We start from the raw sequence: 19,105 nt of genomic DNA, 5'->3' as shown, positions 1-19,105 counted from the left end.
GCGGCCCACGAAGAAGCCGTCCGAGCCGCGTGGCCGGCCAAGATGGCGGAGGCGAGGAGCGGGGGATGGGCGTTTATGGCGGGAAAAACCGCCACGCCGGAGGAAGGACCGGGACATTCATCGGTCACGAAACTGTCACCCAACAAGGGCGAATCAGGCTGTAAGACCCCCGCATCCCCTCTAGAAGCGCTCAAGCGATCCGGGGAGCGACCCTTTGCGCCCTCGCCCTCCGACGCCATATGCCACGAGGAGAAGAATCGGGGAACCCCCTGCCCGCTATAAAAAGGTAAAAATTACCTGCTGTCCGCTCCGAGCTGTAACGAACTGGTGTCCCAGTGAGTAGCTGCAATGAACGTTTAAATAAACGTCGAAATAAACGCCTTTAAGGACTTTTAAAAATTCTTTTCTTTTTTTTTTTTTTTAAACGGAGCCAGCGGGAGGGGGGAGAAAAGGAGGGACCTGGCACCACCAGGTTTGCACTTGCTCAAAAGAGCCCTCAACCCCAGGCACTCAACAAAACCTAAAAATTAGGCTTGGAGGCCTAGCCAGAGCTGCTGCTGTGTGTGACCACCACCTGCTGAGATAGAGAACATACTGAGGAGTTTCCGGCAGCACATGACCACATATAGGGAGGCAAAAGTTTGCTCTCTATCTCCACCTGCTGGTAGATGGACACAACCCACCAGTCTATGGATTGATCAGCTTGATGATATGGAATAGGACAATCCTCTACAAACCACCAAGGACACTAAGGTCCTCTCAAGGACTATCACTAACCACACCCTTTCCAAAAGACATTACACGATGTGATAACCGCATGCGAGCCTTCTCTGGAGTAGCCCCCACACTCTGGAATGCAGTGCCTGAAAGGCTCCGCTTAACACAAGACTATCTCTACTTCAGGAAGCAGGTGAAAGCTTGGCTCTTCAACCAGGCCTTTAATGGAAGAAGTAACTAACTTGTTAGTCTCACTCACACACACGAGTGACATGGCTGCACATACTGCAGTAGGACGTTTATTCACTCCTACCCTAGCTGAGATCATTTTAAACCATCTCTGACCTCGTACAACTTTCTTTAAATTAACCACCTTACTTTCCAACTCTTCTTACTCTCTTACTTATCTATATGTTCCATCTTTGCTTTACCCTTCACTATCAATTACAATGTTCTACTACGTATTGTGTTGACATTGTAAGTAGTATACTACTAATTCTCTATATGTTTACCAGTAGGTACTTAGGTATTCGTCTCACAGCTTGTATTTATAGCGCTTACTTAATTTAAATGATCTCAATGCTTCCATGCTTGGCAAATCTCCATAACATGCAGATTGCTCAGTATTTTCATAAGAGCGCCAACGCTATCACTGGAGCTGGTCTTATCATTGGTCCTCTTTCTTTTCATTAACTTGATGGAAAAAAGTACTCATATGTCAATGTAAAAAACTCTTCTAGGAGAAAAACCATTGACCCATCAAACTCTCCATCATAGTACTAATTCATCAATACTGAGAGAGAGCAATACCCTTTTCATTAATCAATGCCTATGTGTGTTTATAAAATAGACTCTCAAAGCCTGAATAATCATGGCTGTGTACCTGAGTACACTTACAACTGCTCAGGAGCAGGCATAAATGCACATGGATAAAGTACACAGTGTAGGTGTGTATTTTATAAAATAGACTGACCAATACAGACAATGGTTTGATCATTACTAGCCTTACAAACAACAGCTTTTCAAAAATGCAGCTAGAGTGTACTAAAGCCACTAAATTAATAGTGAAGAAGAGACCTCAGCAGTGGAGCCTTAACGGATCAAACTTATACTGCTAAGCAGTAACCACCAACCTCCTCATTGGTCTCTTAAATAAATCACTTCTACTAATCTAAAATATGTTTTATTACTAACTTTAATATTTTACTTTAGGTGACATATGCTGAGAGCCAACAGCTTTTCACCACTTAAACATTAAAGTTAACAATAATAATAAAAAATATTTTAGATTAGTAGAAGTGATTTATTTAAGAGTCCGATGAGACCCTCATAGTTTCAAACTGTTTTATACTTAAAATGTTGTGATTAGTTTTATACAAAGCTAATACAAAATCCATATGGCTACTAAACTGCAAGAATATACAAAAGGAATCAGTTAACCATTGACATATCAACATATAAACCAAACCATAAACAATGGCAAGAGGCTTGGGTTCTTATAGCCTCACACCTGGAAAGTCCACCTTACTACCCAAAGAGATCAACGAATCCCCCACCCATCCCATTCCTCTATGCCCTATTCTAAACATGCGTGCCTAAATTTCATAACGCGCAACTCAAAAGAGGGGGTGGCTATGGGAGGGGCATAAGTGGGTCTGGGGTGTTCCCAGAAACTAGGCACAATGTTATAGAATACCTGAATTTGGGTAACTTAACAGTCATCAGATGGGCGCGAACATTTACACCAGTTTTGGCAGGTGCAATTGCTCAGGTCCAAAATCAGGCACCATTACGATTTGCACCATGTTAGTGTTCTGTAAAGGGCGCTCTGCACATTATCAGCGCGGTTCATAACAGCGCTTAATCTTGGGCATCATTTACTGAATGTGGTCCATAATGTCCACGGAGTGGACATTTTGATTTGAAGAATTCTGAGTTCCTAATGCAGAGAAATTGAAAAACATATCGTGTTCGAACTGTGATTCTTTTTCCAAATCAGTGTTGAGAACCAATTGTGGAAAAATGTATTTTTGAAATATACATTCTTGGAATATAATGCGGGGACATGTTATAGAAGATATTGGTGAAACAAATAGAGAGGGTAATACAGCATATGTAGATAGTATACAGACAAAAAAGCAACACTGGGCCTTCAAGACTGGGACAACTGTAATTCTTTATTTAGAAGTGACCCGACACAGGCCGTGTTTCGGCGTTAGGCAACGCCTGACTCAGGGGTCAAAGTGTAGTACTGTAATATACAAGTTGTATAGGTTCTGTGACTATATGATGAAATGGAGATACAATCCCGAAATATAACACGATAGTTATGAGTTGCCGCACTTGTGAGGATTGAGCTCTGTAAAAAGCCTTCTCAACTGCACAAAAGCGTTAGTGCAATTGAGAAGGCTCTTTATGTACCAATATCTGTATAGAAGATATCGGTACATAATTGTTTCAATCTAAAAAGAAAAAAAAATATATGTAGATTAAGAAAGTTACAGACCAGTGATGAAAGGTCTTTGTAATTATTGCCTTTTTTTTTTTGCATTGAGGTCCATTTTACTCTTTAGAATAATAATTTTGAGAGTTTTTTTGGTGTTATTTATAAAGTACTAGCATAAGCAGCAGAAATCAAGTCAACCCTGTAGGTACAGATATTTACAACTACTTTCATGCAGATATAATAGTCTGCACATAGACACTGCAGATTAGCATATTTTGCAATCTATGCATATACTTGCAAACTCTGCCCATACTCTGACCCTGTACATGCTTACTGGCAAAATACACACTATTATGTCAAAGTGCATACTTTCACACTGGTCAGTAATTCAGAACAGGGAAAAATCATAGGAAAATTAACATGAAATAATTTTATAAAAACTGTCCCCTCTGTGACCACCGTCTTCATTGTGTGGACATTTACAAAAACATTTGTTAAATCGAGCCTTTCAAAACTATCTATTTCTAAATTTAAACTTGCAGGATACATTCTCTCCATGTGGTAAAACCTTCAAGGTCATGCAGAAGAAAACAATCTCTTGGTGTGTGCTAGATCTGACATACTATCAGACAGTGTGGAAAGAAAGCTCACGGACAATTTGTGCAAGAGGTGAACTGCTAATCTTTGTTCTCCATTCACTCTACCTGCAGAAACATACCCGGTAAGGTTGGGACAACATTTCATTTCCAGAAGACCAGTCTGATCGAGGGCACAGGCGTAAATGTCGATGCAGTGACCATTCCCTGCTGTACGATTTGCCAACGCTTCATAGTGCTGTGCAGAAGGAAGAAAACCCACAAAACTGAAACACTGAAAAATCCCTGAAAAGCACATGAACTGTTTGATTTGGACTGCAGCGACATCAGAAAGATCTGATGAAGGGCCAATTTTGAGTATATTTTACCCACAGAAACTGAATGTTTGAGTATTGGCCAGCTTCAATGGGGCTTCATTGCAAGGAGGCGTTTCCCTAAGATGTGGCTGTGTTAGGGGAGGAAAAGCATGGGCGTGCATTGCATGATCAGATCTATATGTGTCTAGTATTACATCAAATTCTTGACTGACATCCCCTCTTTTCTTTCTAATTCGCTATTCTTCTTCTCATACTCTTAGGTCCTCCCAGCAACACCTGCTAACCATACCATCCTTTCGTCAGATCTGTTTCAATGTCACATGAAAATCCTCCTTTGCCATTGTTGCCCCTTCCCTCTGGGATAACCTTCCCCTCTACATTCATTCTGAGAAGTCTATCTTTAAGTTTAAAACATTACTCAAAGCCTATTTCTTCTCCCAGGCTTTTAGCCTTGAGTGATTCTTTCTCTGTTTATAAAATTGCCCAGCCCCACACCAAGATTGCACACATTACACCCACAGGCCTGGCATGAGTTCTCAATGCAAAGATGCGTGTGTACTTTCTCTTTGCAAAGTATGTGCAGTTGCTTGCATCTGGTTTTTGTGCAAATAGAATTTTGTTTGAAAACTGGACATGTTCAATGTTCAATGTATTTGATATATCACCCAATCGAGAAATACATCTAAGCGGTGTATAGAGAGGATGGTTAATACAAGACAAAAATATGCACATATGGAGAAAAAGAAAACAGAAAAGGAGATGTTACAGTAATTCAAGTGGAAAGTAATAAGAGAGGAAGACAGGGGAGGGGGTTAGACTCAATGTTCAGTGACAACACCCCCTCCCCCATATTCCCCTCCCATTACCTTCCCACTTAAAATACTGTAACATCTACTTTTTTTTTTTGGGGGGGGGGGGGTTTCCTCTTGTGTGCATATTTTTGTCTTGTATTAAGCATCCCTTGACTGGATTTTTATCCTCTCTATACACCGCTTAGATGTATTTCTTGATTAGGTGATATATCAAATAACTTGAACATTGAACATATACAGTTTTCAAAGAAAATTCTATTTGCACAAAAACCAAATGCAAGCAACTGCGCATGCTTTGCAGAAGTGAAGACATTTTACATGTAGCAGGTATTCTCCGAGGACAGAAGGCCTTATATTCTTACACATGGGTAACGTGATCCTGCGTTGCCCGGTCCGGAGCTTATAATAAGCTAGTAAGAGCTTTATAGAATGTGAACTACGCTCCACCGTGCATGCGTGAGTGCCTTCCTGCCAGCCGCAAGAGCACGGTCACTGCAGAACAATACTACAGCATGAAAAAAAAAAAAAAAACAACGGGAGGGTTGTGAGAATATAAGGCTTGCTGTCCTTGGAGAATACCTGCTACAGGTAAGTGTCTTCGCTTTCTCCAAGGACAAAACAGGTTTGTATGAAAGCTTAGCTTTATCTAAAAGCGTTCCTCCAACAATGCAAACTTGTCTTTTGTATTTCTCAAAAATGGAACATACCACTCACCTTAATGGCTTTTTTCAGGTAACGAGCATTATCCTTCTCTATGTCATGCCAGGAACGGATAGGGGTTTTCAGCTCATCACCAACTACCATGCCTGGCCCTTGTGTTGGTGGACCCCCAGTGAACAACATAATTCTGGCTCCTGTGTTTGGAAATGTGCCCTGAAAATTGGGGAAAAAAAACCCATAAATTATTCTCCTCTTTTATAACAGGCTCATATATGAGGTCTCTAATCTACAGCTTGAGTTCTGAGGTGTCCTAGGGGTTGTCCACTAACCACCGGTCTAAACACAGCAGATTGAGGTGCTCCCTTCTAAAAGAGGGTAAGAAACGTGCTTCAACACATATTTTACTGCTCACTAAATGAGGATGATTTGGTTGAGAAGTTTCCATAGAGGAACACTCTTGGCACTAGCTGGGAGTCACCCACTCTGAACATTGACAGGCAATGAGCTTTACACTGATGTACTAAAGTTGGTTTGATTACTGAAGAAATTGATAGCAATACGCCATAATAGATATGAAAAGTCTGATAGCGTATGGTCCTTGTTGGTAGAATATATGAAGTGCTGAAAGTTGGGGGGGGGGGGGGGGAGGCAATTAGGATTTGTTGTTATTTGCTTTATTACGTTTGAACATTTCATGGAAACTTTATATTGTTTTCTGTAAAAGTTTGAAAAGTTAAAAATAAAGGAGTAGATATTCAAAGCAATTTAACCGAGCAAAATTGTCTATGCAGCGTTATCTGCTGATATTCAGTGGCACTTAACCGGTTAATGTCGCTGAATATCAGCACTAACCACTAAAGGATAGTCAGCCATTTTGTGGGCACTCCGGGAAAAAGTCGGCAGTTGTGCGGTTAAGTACCAATATTAAGCACCACATAAGTTAACTGGACAAATTGGACCACATAAAACTCAGTCCTATCTTTGCCTGGTTTCATTTATGTGGTTAAGTGCTGAATATCGCTCTTTACCAGATAACTGATAGCCACCCACACATTCCAGGATATTCAATGCCTGTGTCCAGATATGGCCTGGCATTGAATATCCTGGCGTAATGCCAGCGGTGGCAAAAAACACTGCTGACTGCTGCCAGATGTTTACCCCAAACTTACCAGGAGAAAAAAAAAAGGTCAAGCAACTTTTACTCCACAAAAATATAAGGGTCAATATTCAAAAGCATTTCTCTGGATACTGCCTCTGAATACCTTGACAGAGTGCCTTGGCACTACTCTGGGCAGAGTTGGAACAGATCTAGAACTTCCCGTGTAGTGGTAATATTCAGTCTGCTATCAGACAGAAGACTGTCCTAAGTTTTTTGGATAGCAGACTGAGTATTTCCACTCTCAGGATAAGTTCCAGCGCCTACCGCCTTATACAGATACTGCATTCGGTACCAGCCACTATTTTTTTTTTATTTTTTGTTACATTTGTACCCCGTGCTGTGGCTTACATGGGGCAATGGAGGGTTAAGTGACTTGCCCAGAGTCACAAGGAGCTGCCTGTGCCTGAAGTGGGAATCAAACTCAGTTCCTCAGTTCCCCAGGACCAAAGTCCACCACCCTAACCACTAGGCCACTCCTCCACTATCCGGATACTGGTGCTGAATATCCAGATCATTTTCTGACTTCCACACCTGACGTTTAAAAAAAATAAGTAAATAAATTGCTGACTGCAGCAGCTGAATACTGACCCTAATAAGAAATAAAACATAAGCAAACTTTCTCTGCAAGCAAAAGAAACACATTGACTGCAATTCGTACAAAGGCAAAATGTTTTTAGTGATTGTATACTTACAAGACAATTAAAAAAATAAAGTGTAGGTATATATGGAGTGTTGCAAACACCCACATCACCTTTTCTCTATGGGTCTGATTTACTAAAGCTTGACTTCCATTCTGTGTCTATGTAAAACCAGGTTCTGCATAACCAAACATAGGCCAAAAACAATGGAGAACAAAAGAGGAACTGAGAAAACCTATCAAAGTATAAAACTAATTCCAAAGACTATGAGTAGTACTGCTTCTTTCTTATTTGCTCTACCGACATATCAAACCAAGTAAAGATTTACAGAGCAAGTCCTATGAATGGCTTTTTCTACAAAACGAAGACCAACTTTTGGCTAAATTCATAGGTTGTAAGGAAGTAGCAGCCCAATGGTTAGAGTAGCAAGCTGAGAACCAGAGAAGCCAGGGCTCAAATCTCACTGCTGCTCCTTGTGATCTTGGGCAAATCACTTAACCCTTCATCGCATCAGGCACAAACTTTGATCATAAGCCCTCTAGACACAGCGAAATATCCACTTCATCTGAATGGAAAAGGAATGAACTAAATCCTCCCCTACCTCTTATAACCTATCTCAACAGGCTGGCATTAGTGGATGTAATTGAGTCAATTGCTGTAGTTTGCCCGGAGCTAATTTCTCAAACTTCTTCTTGTGCACCAGCTTGTCTAAACACAAGCAATGTATCGAAAAAATGTGATTGCTGTAGTTTGAATGGTTGAGTAAATGAACATACAAGTCTATATGGGTACATGTTAAAAGGAAAATGTCTTTTTTTCCATGTGTGGCTAGATCCACAGAAGATATTCTTGACTACAATGAATCTTAAACTCATTCAGATCTGAAAAAAAAAAGTTACATTAAACTAAAATTAAGCTCCAAGATTACCTCCAGCAAGCCCACTGCAATTGACAAAGCCACTCCAGTAGACCGTAACGGCCTCTTCCCCTGAGGTACTGGCCACGGGTCCCTCTGTAATTCCCCAAGGAGATCTGTCAGATTCATATCAATCTTATGAACCGGCTGCAAAAACCTGCCAAACCAGAACAGATTCACTTCTGTTAATGAGTTCTGAAAACACTCCTGTCTCAGACTTTACAAAACATAGGCTTCTTTTTTCATCAGCAAATGCAACAAACAATGAGGGGCATAATCGAAAGGGACGCCCAAGTTTTGCTGAGGATGTCCTCGCAAAACGTCCCGGTGGAGGGGCGGGGAAACCCGTATTATCGAAACAAGATGGATGTCCATCTTTCATTTCAATAATACGGTCGGGGGCGCCCAAATCTTGACATTTAGGTCGTCCTTAGAGATGGTTGTCCCTAGACTTGGTCGTTTCTGATTTTCGGCGATAATGGAAACAAAGGACGCCCGTCTCAGAAACGACCAAATGCAAGCCCTTTGGTTGTGGGAGGAGTCAGCATTCGTAGTGCACTGGTCCCCCTAACATGCCAGGACACCAACCGGGCACCCCAGGGGGCACTGCAGTGGTCTTCAGAAATTGCTCCCAGGTACATAGCTCCCTTACCTTGTGTGCTGAGCCCCCCCAACCCCCCCCCCCCCAAACCCACTACTGTACACCACTAGCATAGCCCTTACGGGTGAAGGGGGGCACCTAGATGTGGGTACAGTGGGTTTCTGATGGGTTTTGGAGGGCTCACATTTACCATCACAAGTGTAACAGGGCCTGGGTCCGCCTGCCTGAAGTGCACTGCACCCACTAAAACTGCACAAGGGACTTGCATACTGCTGTGATGGACCCGAGTATGACATCTGAGGCTGGCACAAAATATTTTTAAAGATGTTTTTTTGAGGGTGGGAGGGGGTTAGTGACCACTGGGGGAGTAAGGGGAGGTGATCCCTGATTCTCTCCGGTGGTCATCTGGTCAGTTCAGGCACCTTTTTGTGGCTTGGTCGTAAGAAAAACAGGACCAGGTAAAGTCGTCCAAGTGCTTGTCAGGGACGCCCTTTTTTTTTCCATTATGGGTCGAGGACGCCCATGTGTTAGGCATGCCCAAGTCTCGCCTTTGCTACGCCTCCAACACGCCCCCGTGAACTTTGGTCGTCCCGGTGACGGAAAGCAGTTGGGGACGCCCAAAATCAGCTTTCGATTATGCTGATTTGGGCGACCCTGTGAGGAGGACGCCCATCTTCCAATTTGTGTCGAAAGATGGGCTTCCTTGACTTTCAAAAATGAGCCTGAATGTGGCAATGGTTATTTAGAAAATCGAACTTGATTTTATTCAGCACAAGAATTACTTGGCAGTTTGATAACAGAAAGGATGGAGGAGGACATTTTGACAAAGTGGATCTATGGAATTCTGCCGTCAGAATTTGGTCTTGAATTAGAACCTACTAGGTCATAATTTGGTTGTGAACTGTCCTTAACATCTGAGCAAGAGGACTATGAAATGAAAAAAAAAAAAAAGTGATTGAGATTTCTCAAAATTCATGGCACAGCTTACCTAAACGAGATATCTAGAAAACTTGAAGCAGGAAGGCAAGACGCTTGGGCTTTGGTGGAGAGCAGAAGACGAGAGAACAGTTTGTGTGATCAAAACTGATTTCTAAGTGCCTCCTTTCATTCACCCTTCTGCAAGTGAGGATCTTGTACTCAACTCTGTTATTGAGGTTACATCTAATGGTCCAGGTAAGCAAATTGTTGCTGAAGGGATGAATTTGGGGATCACAGGAAAAAAATTGTGTTTTTCCAATAGTATAGAAATACTCTGTCTCAATATCATGATTAACACCCCCCCCCCCCAAAACCAAAACATAACTCTTAAAGAAGGACTTTATTAAACCAGTCAAACAACTTGATATTAACATGGACAACACCAAAGTACTACAAGGTGACAGTAGGTGTAACATCCAGTATTAAAAAAATAAAAGGACCCAACAAAAAAAACCCCTCTTTTTAAGAGACAAAAAAAAAGTCAAAATCCCCAGCACCACTGTTCACTAATAGGGCCTTTTACTAAGCCGCAGAAACGTTTTTGGTGCACACTAAAAATAAGCGTGTCAAACGCTAGAGATGCCCATATATTCCTATGGGCGTCTCTAGCATTTAGTGCATGCTAATCATTAGTGCACATGCTAAAAGCACTACTGTGGCTTAGGAAAAGACCCCTTTAAATCCCCAAGTATATTAGAGGTTTCACTGCACAGGTCTAACTTAAATTATTCTTTTGAAAGGTCCCGCAGATCCTCTCTCACTTCAACACAGCTTTCCTCCTGATGGCGGTTATTTTCTCCATCCTATAAATTTATATAAATTTTACCCGCCATTTTTGAAGGAAGGAAATGCTCACTTCCTTCCAGGCAGCTGATAAAGTCAACTTTGTTACATGGAGGTAGGGCCTAACCAAAGCTTGTTGGGACTTAGACAACCCTGGAATGACCCTGTTCAGTAAAACGATTCCCAATTTGCAGTGAGACTTTACCTGCTTGAGATGGCAGGCTGCTCTTGAGGCTGGAGAGGTCTTCCTTGCTGTACAGGCACGGCAGGCTTTGCAAGACCCAGCATATCCTGTATGGGCAAGAAGAAACTGGAAATGCATTTCATTCTTTTTTGAAATCTAAAAAGCCAGATCAGAAATATGGCCAAAAATAAAAATTAAAAAAAAAAAAGGTCAAAATGGAAGAGCACAGCCCACTCAAGACAGACCTGGATTTGCTTTGCAGTCAGATCCTTGGTCCCTCTGAAGACATAGCTTTTGGAGATCCCTTCGCAGCTCAGTTCATGAACCTGGACCATTCTGCCAAATGTGATCAGACCAACCAACGCATCCGGTGGCAGCAAGCTTAGAGACATCTGTAGAGATTCCTTCAGAGCCTGCAGGTCTTCCTCTTCCAAACACGTGTCAACAACGTACAGGAAAATCAAAGGGGTCGGGGGACCTCGCTAAGAGAAAGCACAACAGCGCATACGTTACAGCTACTGTCCATCTGCTCTAGAGCACTGAATATTAGCCCCCAAGGAATTATATAGACACCAGTGTGGCATCTATGCACATTAATAAATTATATCACTAACACATTTATATATAGATAATGGGAAAGGAATGCTACATTAGAAGTTATATTTTTTGGTAGGTTATATGGCTACAAATGAACACATTTTAGAATTTTGTAACTGGAAGTATAGAAACACATTTCCATAGATATATCAAGTCATCAGAATGGATAGTACAACCTCCTTCTCCACAAGGGATATCTCTCCACAAGATGATGTTTCAAGATCAGTCTAAGTATGAGACAGCTCAATATTGCAGCTACTCCCCTGTCCTGTACTATCACTATCCCTGGTTTTTTATAACTTTCAGCATCTGCTAATTCATAGTGATGGTCACCTCAGTAAATTATACTAAGTTCCGGATCCTGGTAAAAAAAGAGGAGATCTCTTGCAGTCACTACAATGCTGTGACTGGTCAGCTGGTTTTGTCAACAAATTGTCTCACTGAAAATCAAAGACCAAAACCTATGGAATCTGGTTCTTACAAATGGATGTGGAGAGGGGAATTCAGAGATGTCCCAGATCGGTATGTGGAGAATTCCCACAGTATTTTACAAGGAATTCTACTAAATGTACAGCTTCTTCTAAAATAGTTGCAGGACTGTATGAATGTACTTCTCCATGTACAGCAGGAGCAGTGATTTTGAAAAGGCCACAAATGGAGGGGGAGGGAGGTGAAAATAATCCCCTTATATGTGTGGGAGCAGCTTTAAAAAAAAAAAAATCGCTCCTGCTGCAGACGAATACATTGAACCAGCAAAACCAGTGTCCCCTCCCCCGTCACACCCTCAACCTTGATCCCTCCCCGCTGACCATACAATATGTCTGACCTCTCTGACCCGTGCTGACAGCTGATCCCCTTCAGGAGACCCTTCCAAAGACTCACCGGAATCCTGCAGCCCTATCCTTGGCTTTACCAGGGTCTCTGGTGTCTAGGGTACAGTAGCCATGCCCATTTGCTCCTGCGATTATGGCCTGGGTTCAAAAACGGCTCCCAAGACCCCTACCCTAACCTAATCTAATATGGACATTTCTATTCCACTTAACCAACAGAGCAACTCAAGGCAGATTACAAATATAAATGGAAATAAACAAATCCCATTTGATTATAATACAACAGGAACACACTAATATTTAAATTCCAGTCAGATATTGCCCAAACAAATATGTTTTAACAGCTCTCCTAAATGTGTTATACAAGGTAATTTCTCGAATATCATGTGGTAATTTATTTCATAAATCAAGACCTCTGCCTGGTAAGGATCTCAATCTAGTAGTGGATTTCCAACAAGCTGAGACTGAGCATAATTTTAATCTAACCTCTTGAGATAAGTGTAATGATCTACAGATCGAATTTTGAAGATACTCTGGAGCTATTCTATACACTATCTTGAAGACAAACATTAGTAGCTTAAATTAAATTCTTGCCATCACCTGCAACCAGTGTAACCTAATCAGAAATGGGGAGGTGTGATCAGTAGCTCTTCCCCCAGAATCAGTTTAGCTGCCAATGGTAATCTTGCCTTGTTCTGAACCAGAGGCCATAATAGCAGGAACGAGCAGGCATCAGCCCTGCTTGTTCTAGACACCAGGGACCCTGGCAAGGCCAGTAATTAGAATCAGAATTGGGGGGGGGGGGGGGAGGGCATGAGTCACATGTTTGCTATACTGCCTTTGATAAAGGTGGTTTACAATTTAAAATTACAAAATAGTGAAAAAAAAGAACTACAAACACTAAAAGAGCAATTTTGTTCATACAAAACCATAAAGACCTAAAGGAAAACAAAAAGAGCAAAGAAGAAGTGAAGTAATATTTAGGAAGGAGTAGGAGACAGAGCTAAGGTTAGGGCAAGGGAAGAAAGTAAGGAAAAAAAAAAGGCATGGAAACACAGTGACAAGAGATTGCAACCAGCCTAGATGGAGTCAAATACATGATGGAAAAGCCAGGTTTTTAAGGTGCTGACATTTTTTTTATGTTTAAACCTTTTTATTGACTGAAAGATCAATACAAACAAGCAGAAAACTTCAACATGAACATTGCTCAAGTTCAAGAAAATCATTCAGCTTTCCACAGTCAATGAAATTTTCTTTTTTATCCCCAAACACCCCCACCCCGTCCCTTTTCCCTCTACTTTAAAGTTAACGATTTTCATTGATGACAAGTCTAAAAGTACAGTTCCATCTTAACATGGCAGCATCAATGCAATTTACAGAATTCAGTGGAGCAACAGTTCAATATACAACTTACGTACAGTCTTCAAAATTTTTTTATATATAACTGTTATCCCCTCCCTCCCCCCCCCCCCCCCCCCTTGTTTCTATTATGGTGCTCTATGTTTAATTTTTTATTTGTGGTGAATCATTTTATTGATGATCAACAAAAGATATGAGTTAGTTCCTTTCTGAATCGATACGCAACACCAACTTGGCAAACTATACAGAGTACATCCTTGCTTTGTCATCATGAATTTTAATTTCCCCCCCCCCCCTCCTTCTTCCCCCCCCCCCTTTTCCCCTTTTCCTTTTATAGGTAATCCTCTCTTAGGACCTCCATTTAGGCTTGATACTTATACATCTCATAAGATCTACTATTACTACAGTGCCCCCCCAAAAAAAAAAAAAAAAAAAAAAGGAAGGTTCAGAGCCTATTTAATATTAAACTCCGTGCTTTAGGTGACGACTGAATATATGGTTCCCACACATCTAGAAATGTCTTTCGTCTCTTGGGGAAGGATCCCACCCCCCTACGCTCCATAACCATGGTCTCATGAAACTTGTTCCTCCAATGCCAGTATTCTGGAGACTTCTCACTCTTCCATGCGCCCATAATAAGTTTTTTACCCACTATGCTGGCCTTGCGTATAAGCTGCTGAGCCCCTCTACCACAAACTCTAAATACTTCATATTTATCCAAAATTATTCCCAGTGGTGTAAACGGAATCTTATGCCTCACCAGGGATTCCAGATACTTGAATATCTGTTTCCAAAAGATCTGAATCATGCTGCACTTCCAAAGAGAATGAAAGAACGTGCCTTCTCCCCGTTTGCACTTGGAGCAGAATGGGTCCTCGACACCTCCAAATTTAAACACTTGGCTCTTGGCCATATATGCTCTAAAAATTATTCTATACTGGCATTCCCGCATTCCTGCGTTTACAGAAATCTGCGGAATACGAGATATCAATTTCCGAAAATCCAGCTGTAATTGGGGTTGCTCTAGGTCCACTGCCCACCTTTGACTAATTCGTCCCATATCTTTGCCCCCCTCAAGTTCTCCCAGAGCTTTCTGTAATCCCGATACAGACAATCTATCTCCGGGGATGTCCCCAAAAAAAGCTCTTAATCTACGCCCGTGACCTCCCTCCAACTTACTGGGTTCCAATGATCTAACATAGTGTGTCAACTGATGGTATGCAAATAAATGTGACGGAGTGATGCCCACCCCCAGTGCTCCCAGAGATAAAATCCTCCCTCCAAAATCCAAAACGTGTTCAAGTCTAGTAATCCCCAGCTCTGCCCATCTACGAAATATTGGGCTGTCAGAGCCTGGTGTAAACTGTAAATTCCCCTGAAGCGGAAGTAAGTCGGAGGTATCTACTTCCAGACCCCACAGTCCATTTAGGTCCCTCCACACTTCTCTCAAGGGCCCCAGTAGTACGCTTCTACGCACATGCTCTGGTATTTCTCTTCTCGCGCAATGTAACAAATAATATGGATGAGTTGGACCAAAGTAATCAAATTCCATATTGCGCGGAGTGTAATCTTGCCTCCCCAACATCCAATCTCCTAGGTGTCTTAACAGACACGCTTGGTTGTATCTCCGCATATTCGGGAGCCCCAAACCCCCCTCTCTCCATGGTCCGAAGAGGCATTGCAATGTTACCTTGGGCTTCGCATTTCTCCACACGAACTTCCGCAGGTATCTATACAACTGGCGGAGATCTTTTTTCCTGAGTCGCAAAGGCAATACCTGAAATGCATATAGCCATTTAGGAAATTCCACCATGCGAAACAAGTGAACTCTCCCATGTAAAGTAAGCGGCAGCGTCTCCCATTGACCCAACCGACCCTTCATCTTATCTAATAAATTTGTGTAATTCAGTTGATATAATTTAGTCGTGCTCATTGCAACTCTCACTCCCAAGTACGGGAGGTACTCTGTAGCCCACTTGAGTGGGAACCCAGACTCCCATTCCCTCTTTACACTTGCGTGTGCTGTTAGTGCTAAGGATTTAGAGTAGTTAATCCGTAGGCCCGCAAAATCCCCATATTCCTGGAACAGTTCCAATAGTGCTCGTAAAGAACGACCCGGTTGTGTGAGATGGACTAATATATCATCTGCAAATGCAGAAACTTTGAATGAGGAAGCACCCCAGGTCACCCCCTCCACCTCTGGATGTGACTCGATCTCCCTAATTAGTGGGTCCAATGCGAGTACAAAAAGCAGAGGGGACAACGGGCATCCCTGCCTCGTACCCCTCCTGATTTTGAACAATGAGGATTGCTCTCCATTTACCCATAAAAACGCCCTGGGGTTGTGATAAAGCGCCCCCACCGCCCCTCGAAACATTCCCTCTATACCAACTCTTTCCATCACCTGAAACAGGAAGTTCCACACTACGCGATCAAAGGCCTTCTCTGCGTCAAAACTGACCAACAGAGAAGGCCTTTTCCCGGCCTCTACGATTTCAAGAGACGCCAACAAAGCCCTTACATTCCTCTCCACTGATCTACCCTTCACAAACCCTACTTGTGGGGATGCAATCAAATCTGGCAATACTCTAGACAGTCGATTTGCCAGGATCTTAGCATATATCTTAACATCGCAGTTTAGCAATGATATGGGTCTATATGACCCTACTTCTAATCCATCTTTCCCAGGTTTTTTAAACACTATCACTTTCGCTATGTTCATGGCATCCGACATTTCTCCTGTATTGGCCATCTCATTGTATAAATTTAACAAAGGAAGTGTCACCCGCTCCTGGACTATCTTAAAGTAGGCCATTGTATACCCATCTGGGCCTGGCGCTTTTTGTATCTTGCTTTGTTGTAACGCCAACATCACTTCACCTTCTGTTATTGGGCTGTTTAGATATTGCTTTTGTGAATCTGATATCTGGGGCAGGGTATGATTAAGCAAATAAAGCATACTATCTGGCACTATATCCGTGGGCTCCCGATATAAACATTCATAGTATCTTCTAAAGCGCTCCGTTATGTCTTTAGCTGTCCTAAGAAGTCGACCTCCCTCTTCCCTTAAACCCAAAATGCTCTTATTACCCCCTTCCCCTCTTAACAATCTGCCCATCAGCGCTCCTGCCTTATTCCCATGGATAAAGTATTGATATTTATAATACATATGCGATTTCTTTGCCCTCTGATGGAGCAATTCATTCAAGGCCTGTTGTGTGGCTAGTAGAGCTCCTTTCCCTTCCGGTGTCATTTTTGCCCCACATCGTACCCTTTGCCAACGGATCTCTTTTTCCAATCTAAGAATCTCCTTATCTCTCATCTTCTTGACCCTGGCTCTATAGGCTATGATCTCACCCCGTATCACTGCTTTGGAGGTTTCCCAATATAAACGAGGCTGATTTTGATGTTCCTTATTATGGTCTGCAAATTCCCTCCATTTCCCATCTATGTACTCCTTAAACTTAGAATCCCAGAATAATTCCAATGGAAATCTCCAACCCCCTCTACTCCCCACTACCCCTAGTCCTTGCATCTGTATCCAAATGAGCGAGTGATCCGATATTTCACACGGACCTATCTCTGCAGCTGATATTTTAGAAAATAGATCTCTGGAAATAAATAAGTAATCTATGCGTGACTGCGTGAGGTGTGCTCTAGACACATGCGTGTAATCTTTCTGGGTAGGATGCAAAACTCTCCACGCATCAATCAAGTCTAGTGTCTTGCAGAGAAAAGGCAGGCCCCCAGCAGCATGACCCAGATTCGTCGCCTGCACACCCGTTTTATCCATCTGAATATCGTATACTAAATTAAAATCTCCACCCAGTATGACGTTTTTCCCCTGATAGGGACTCAGCAGCTCTAGAAGAGTTTTGTAAAATTTTTTATCCCAGACATTTGGCGCATAAACATTGCAAAATACATATGTGACATTCCCCAACTCCACTTCAGCCAGCACAAATCTACCCTCTGGGCTCCGTTTGACTCTTGTGATTTGAAATTGCAGGCCTTTACGGAACATTATAAGTACTCCCCCTTTCTTGCCTACTGCCGGAGCGCCCACTACCTGTTCTATCCAACCTTTCTGAAATTTACTATGTTCCAATGCCGTCAAGTGCGTTTCTTGTAAGAACACTATATCCGCCTTATGACGGTTCATGGCTTGTAAAACTTTGGTGCGCTTGATGGGTGAAGAAATCCCCCCCACATTCCATGATATTACTTTAACCATACCTCATTTGTTCTCAAGCTTCCCATGTAGACTTGATTTTTAACACTTTGGTACGGGACACGCCCCCCAGCCCCTGGGCGTGCTCCCAAACTGAGGATGCACCACAGCGCTGCGGCCCAAATCTGCTCTGATGTGAAAGAACTGACAAGACCAAACAAAAAAAAAAACAAAAAACAAAAAACCCTTGGCTGTTGATTCCCCCCTTCCCTCCCCCCCCTCCCTCCCCTTTCTCCCCCCCTCCCCCCTCCCTTCCACCCAAAACATTGCTTGGGTCCTCTATGAGAACCGGTCACGTTCCCGCCCCTCCCCTCACCCCGCGACGTCTTGTATCCTATTAATTTATATGACCCCCTACTTAACATGCTTCTCCCTCTCTCGGGAGTGAATAACACACAGACTCTCCCTCAATTCTCAACATAGGTCATACCTCAACCTGCATTTATAATGTTCAATGTAGCTGCAGGTTTGCGTTTCGGCCTTCTTCTTCTTTTGCACTTATACGTGCTTCAGACAAATCTTTCTGTTCCTTTTTCCCCACTCAGTGCTCTGGACTGCTTCTGGGGTCCACAGCTGCGTTACTCTCCTCTGGGTGAATTGTCAACCTCTTAATAAACTCCTTTGCCTCCTCTGGGGAAGTAAAAACATGTAGCTTGCCATTATTCTGGACTCTCAGCTTGGCTGGAAACATCAGGGCAAAACGTGCTCTTTTCTCGTGCAATTGCTTGCAGACCTCTGAAAACCGTCTGCGCTGGGCTGACACCGCCGCCGAGAAGTCCTGGAAACATAGAACTGTTGACTCTTCATATTGAATCTTTCCCTTTCGTCTCCAGGCACGCAAGATTTCCTGCTTGTGGTCATAGTTCAGCACTCTGCAGATCACAATTCGTGGTCTCTCTTCCCCTTGTCTTCGCTGCCCCAGGCGATGCGCCCTTTCTATCTTAAAACAGTTCTCCAGTTGTTTCAGGGCAAGTGTCTGAGGCAGCCATTTTTCCAGGAACCCCCGAAGGTCCACCTCTCTCAGGGACTCTGGCAGTCCCACCAGCCTTAGGTTGTTGCGTCTGGACCTATTCTCTAGGTCCTCGATTTTTGCCTCCAGACTGTCTAGCTTTTTCTGCATAGCACTTTGGGCTGCCACTTGCTGTGTTGATTGGTCTTCTACTTCTGATAGGCGCTGTTGAAAGCCTGCCATATCCGTTTTTAATCCCTCAAGTTTCCCGTCCATCTTCTCAATTTGATCGGAGATCCGTTGTAGTTTCCTGTCGACTGAAGCCTCTAGGT

The 19,105-nt window shown here is 42.7% G+C and overlaps 1 protein-coding gene across 1 annotated transcript in view; it reads right to left on the bottom strand.

The window, feature by feature from the left end:
• The window catches only part of SEC23B (SEC23 homolog B, coat complex II component), a 67,222-nt gene that overhangs the window by 28,365 nt on the left and 19,752 nt on the right, over positions 1-19,105 (bottom strand). The window contains exons 5-9 of the mRNA XM_030196235.1: positions 11,053-11,289; positions 10,829-10,914; positions 8,274-8,418; positions 5,603-5,761; positions 3,882-3,997 (exon numbers count right to left, since the gene is read on the bottom strand). Of these exons, the coding sequence (XP_030052095.1) occupies positions 3,882-3,997; positions 5,603-5,761; positions 8,274-8,418; positions 10,829-10,914; positions 11,053-11,289 (743 nt within the window). The remainder of the gene's footprint in view (positions 1-3,881; positions 3,998-5,602; positions 5,762-8,273; positions 8,419-10,828; positions 10,915-11,052; positions 11,290-19,105) is intronic.

The sequence above is a fragment of the Microcaecilia unicolor genome, chromosome 3 (assembly GCF_901765095.1).
Source record: "Microcaecilia unicolor chromosome 3, aMicUni1.1, whole genome shotgun sequence".
Classification (NCBI taxonomy): domain Eukaryota; kingdom Metazoa; phylum Chordata; class Amphibia; order Gymnophiona; family Siphonopidae; genus Microcaecilia; species Microcaecilia unicolor.
This window is presented reverse-complemented; position numbering and strand designations above follow the sequence as displayed.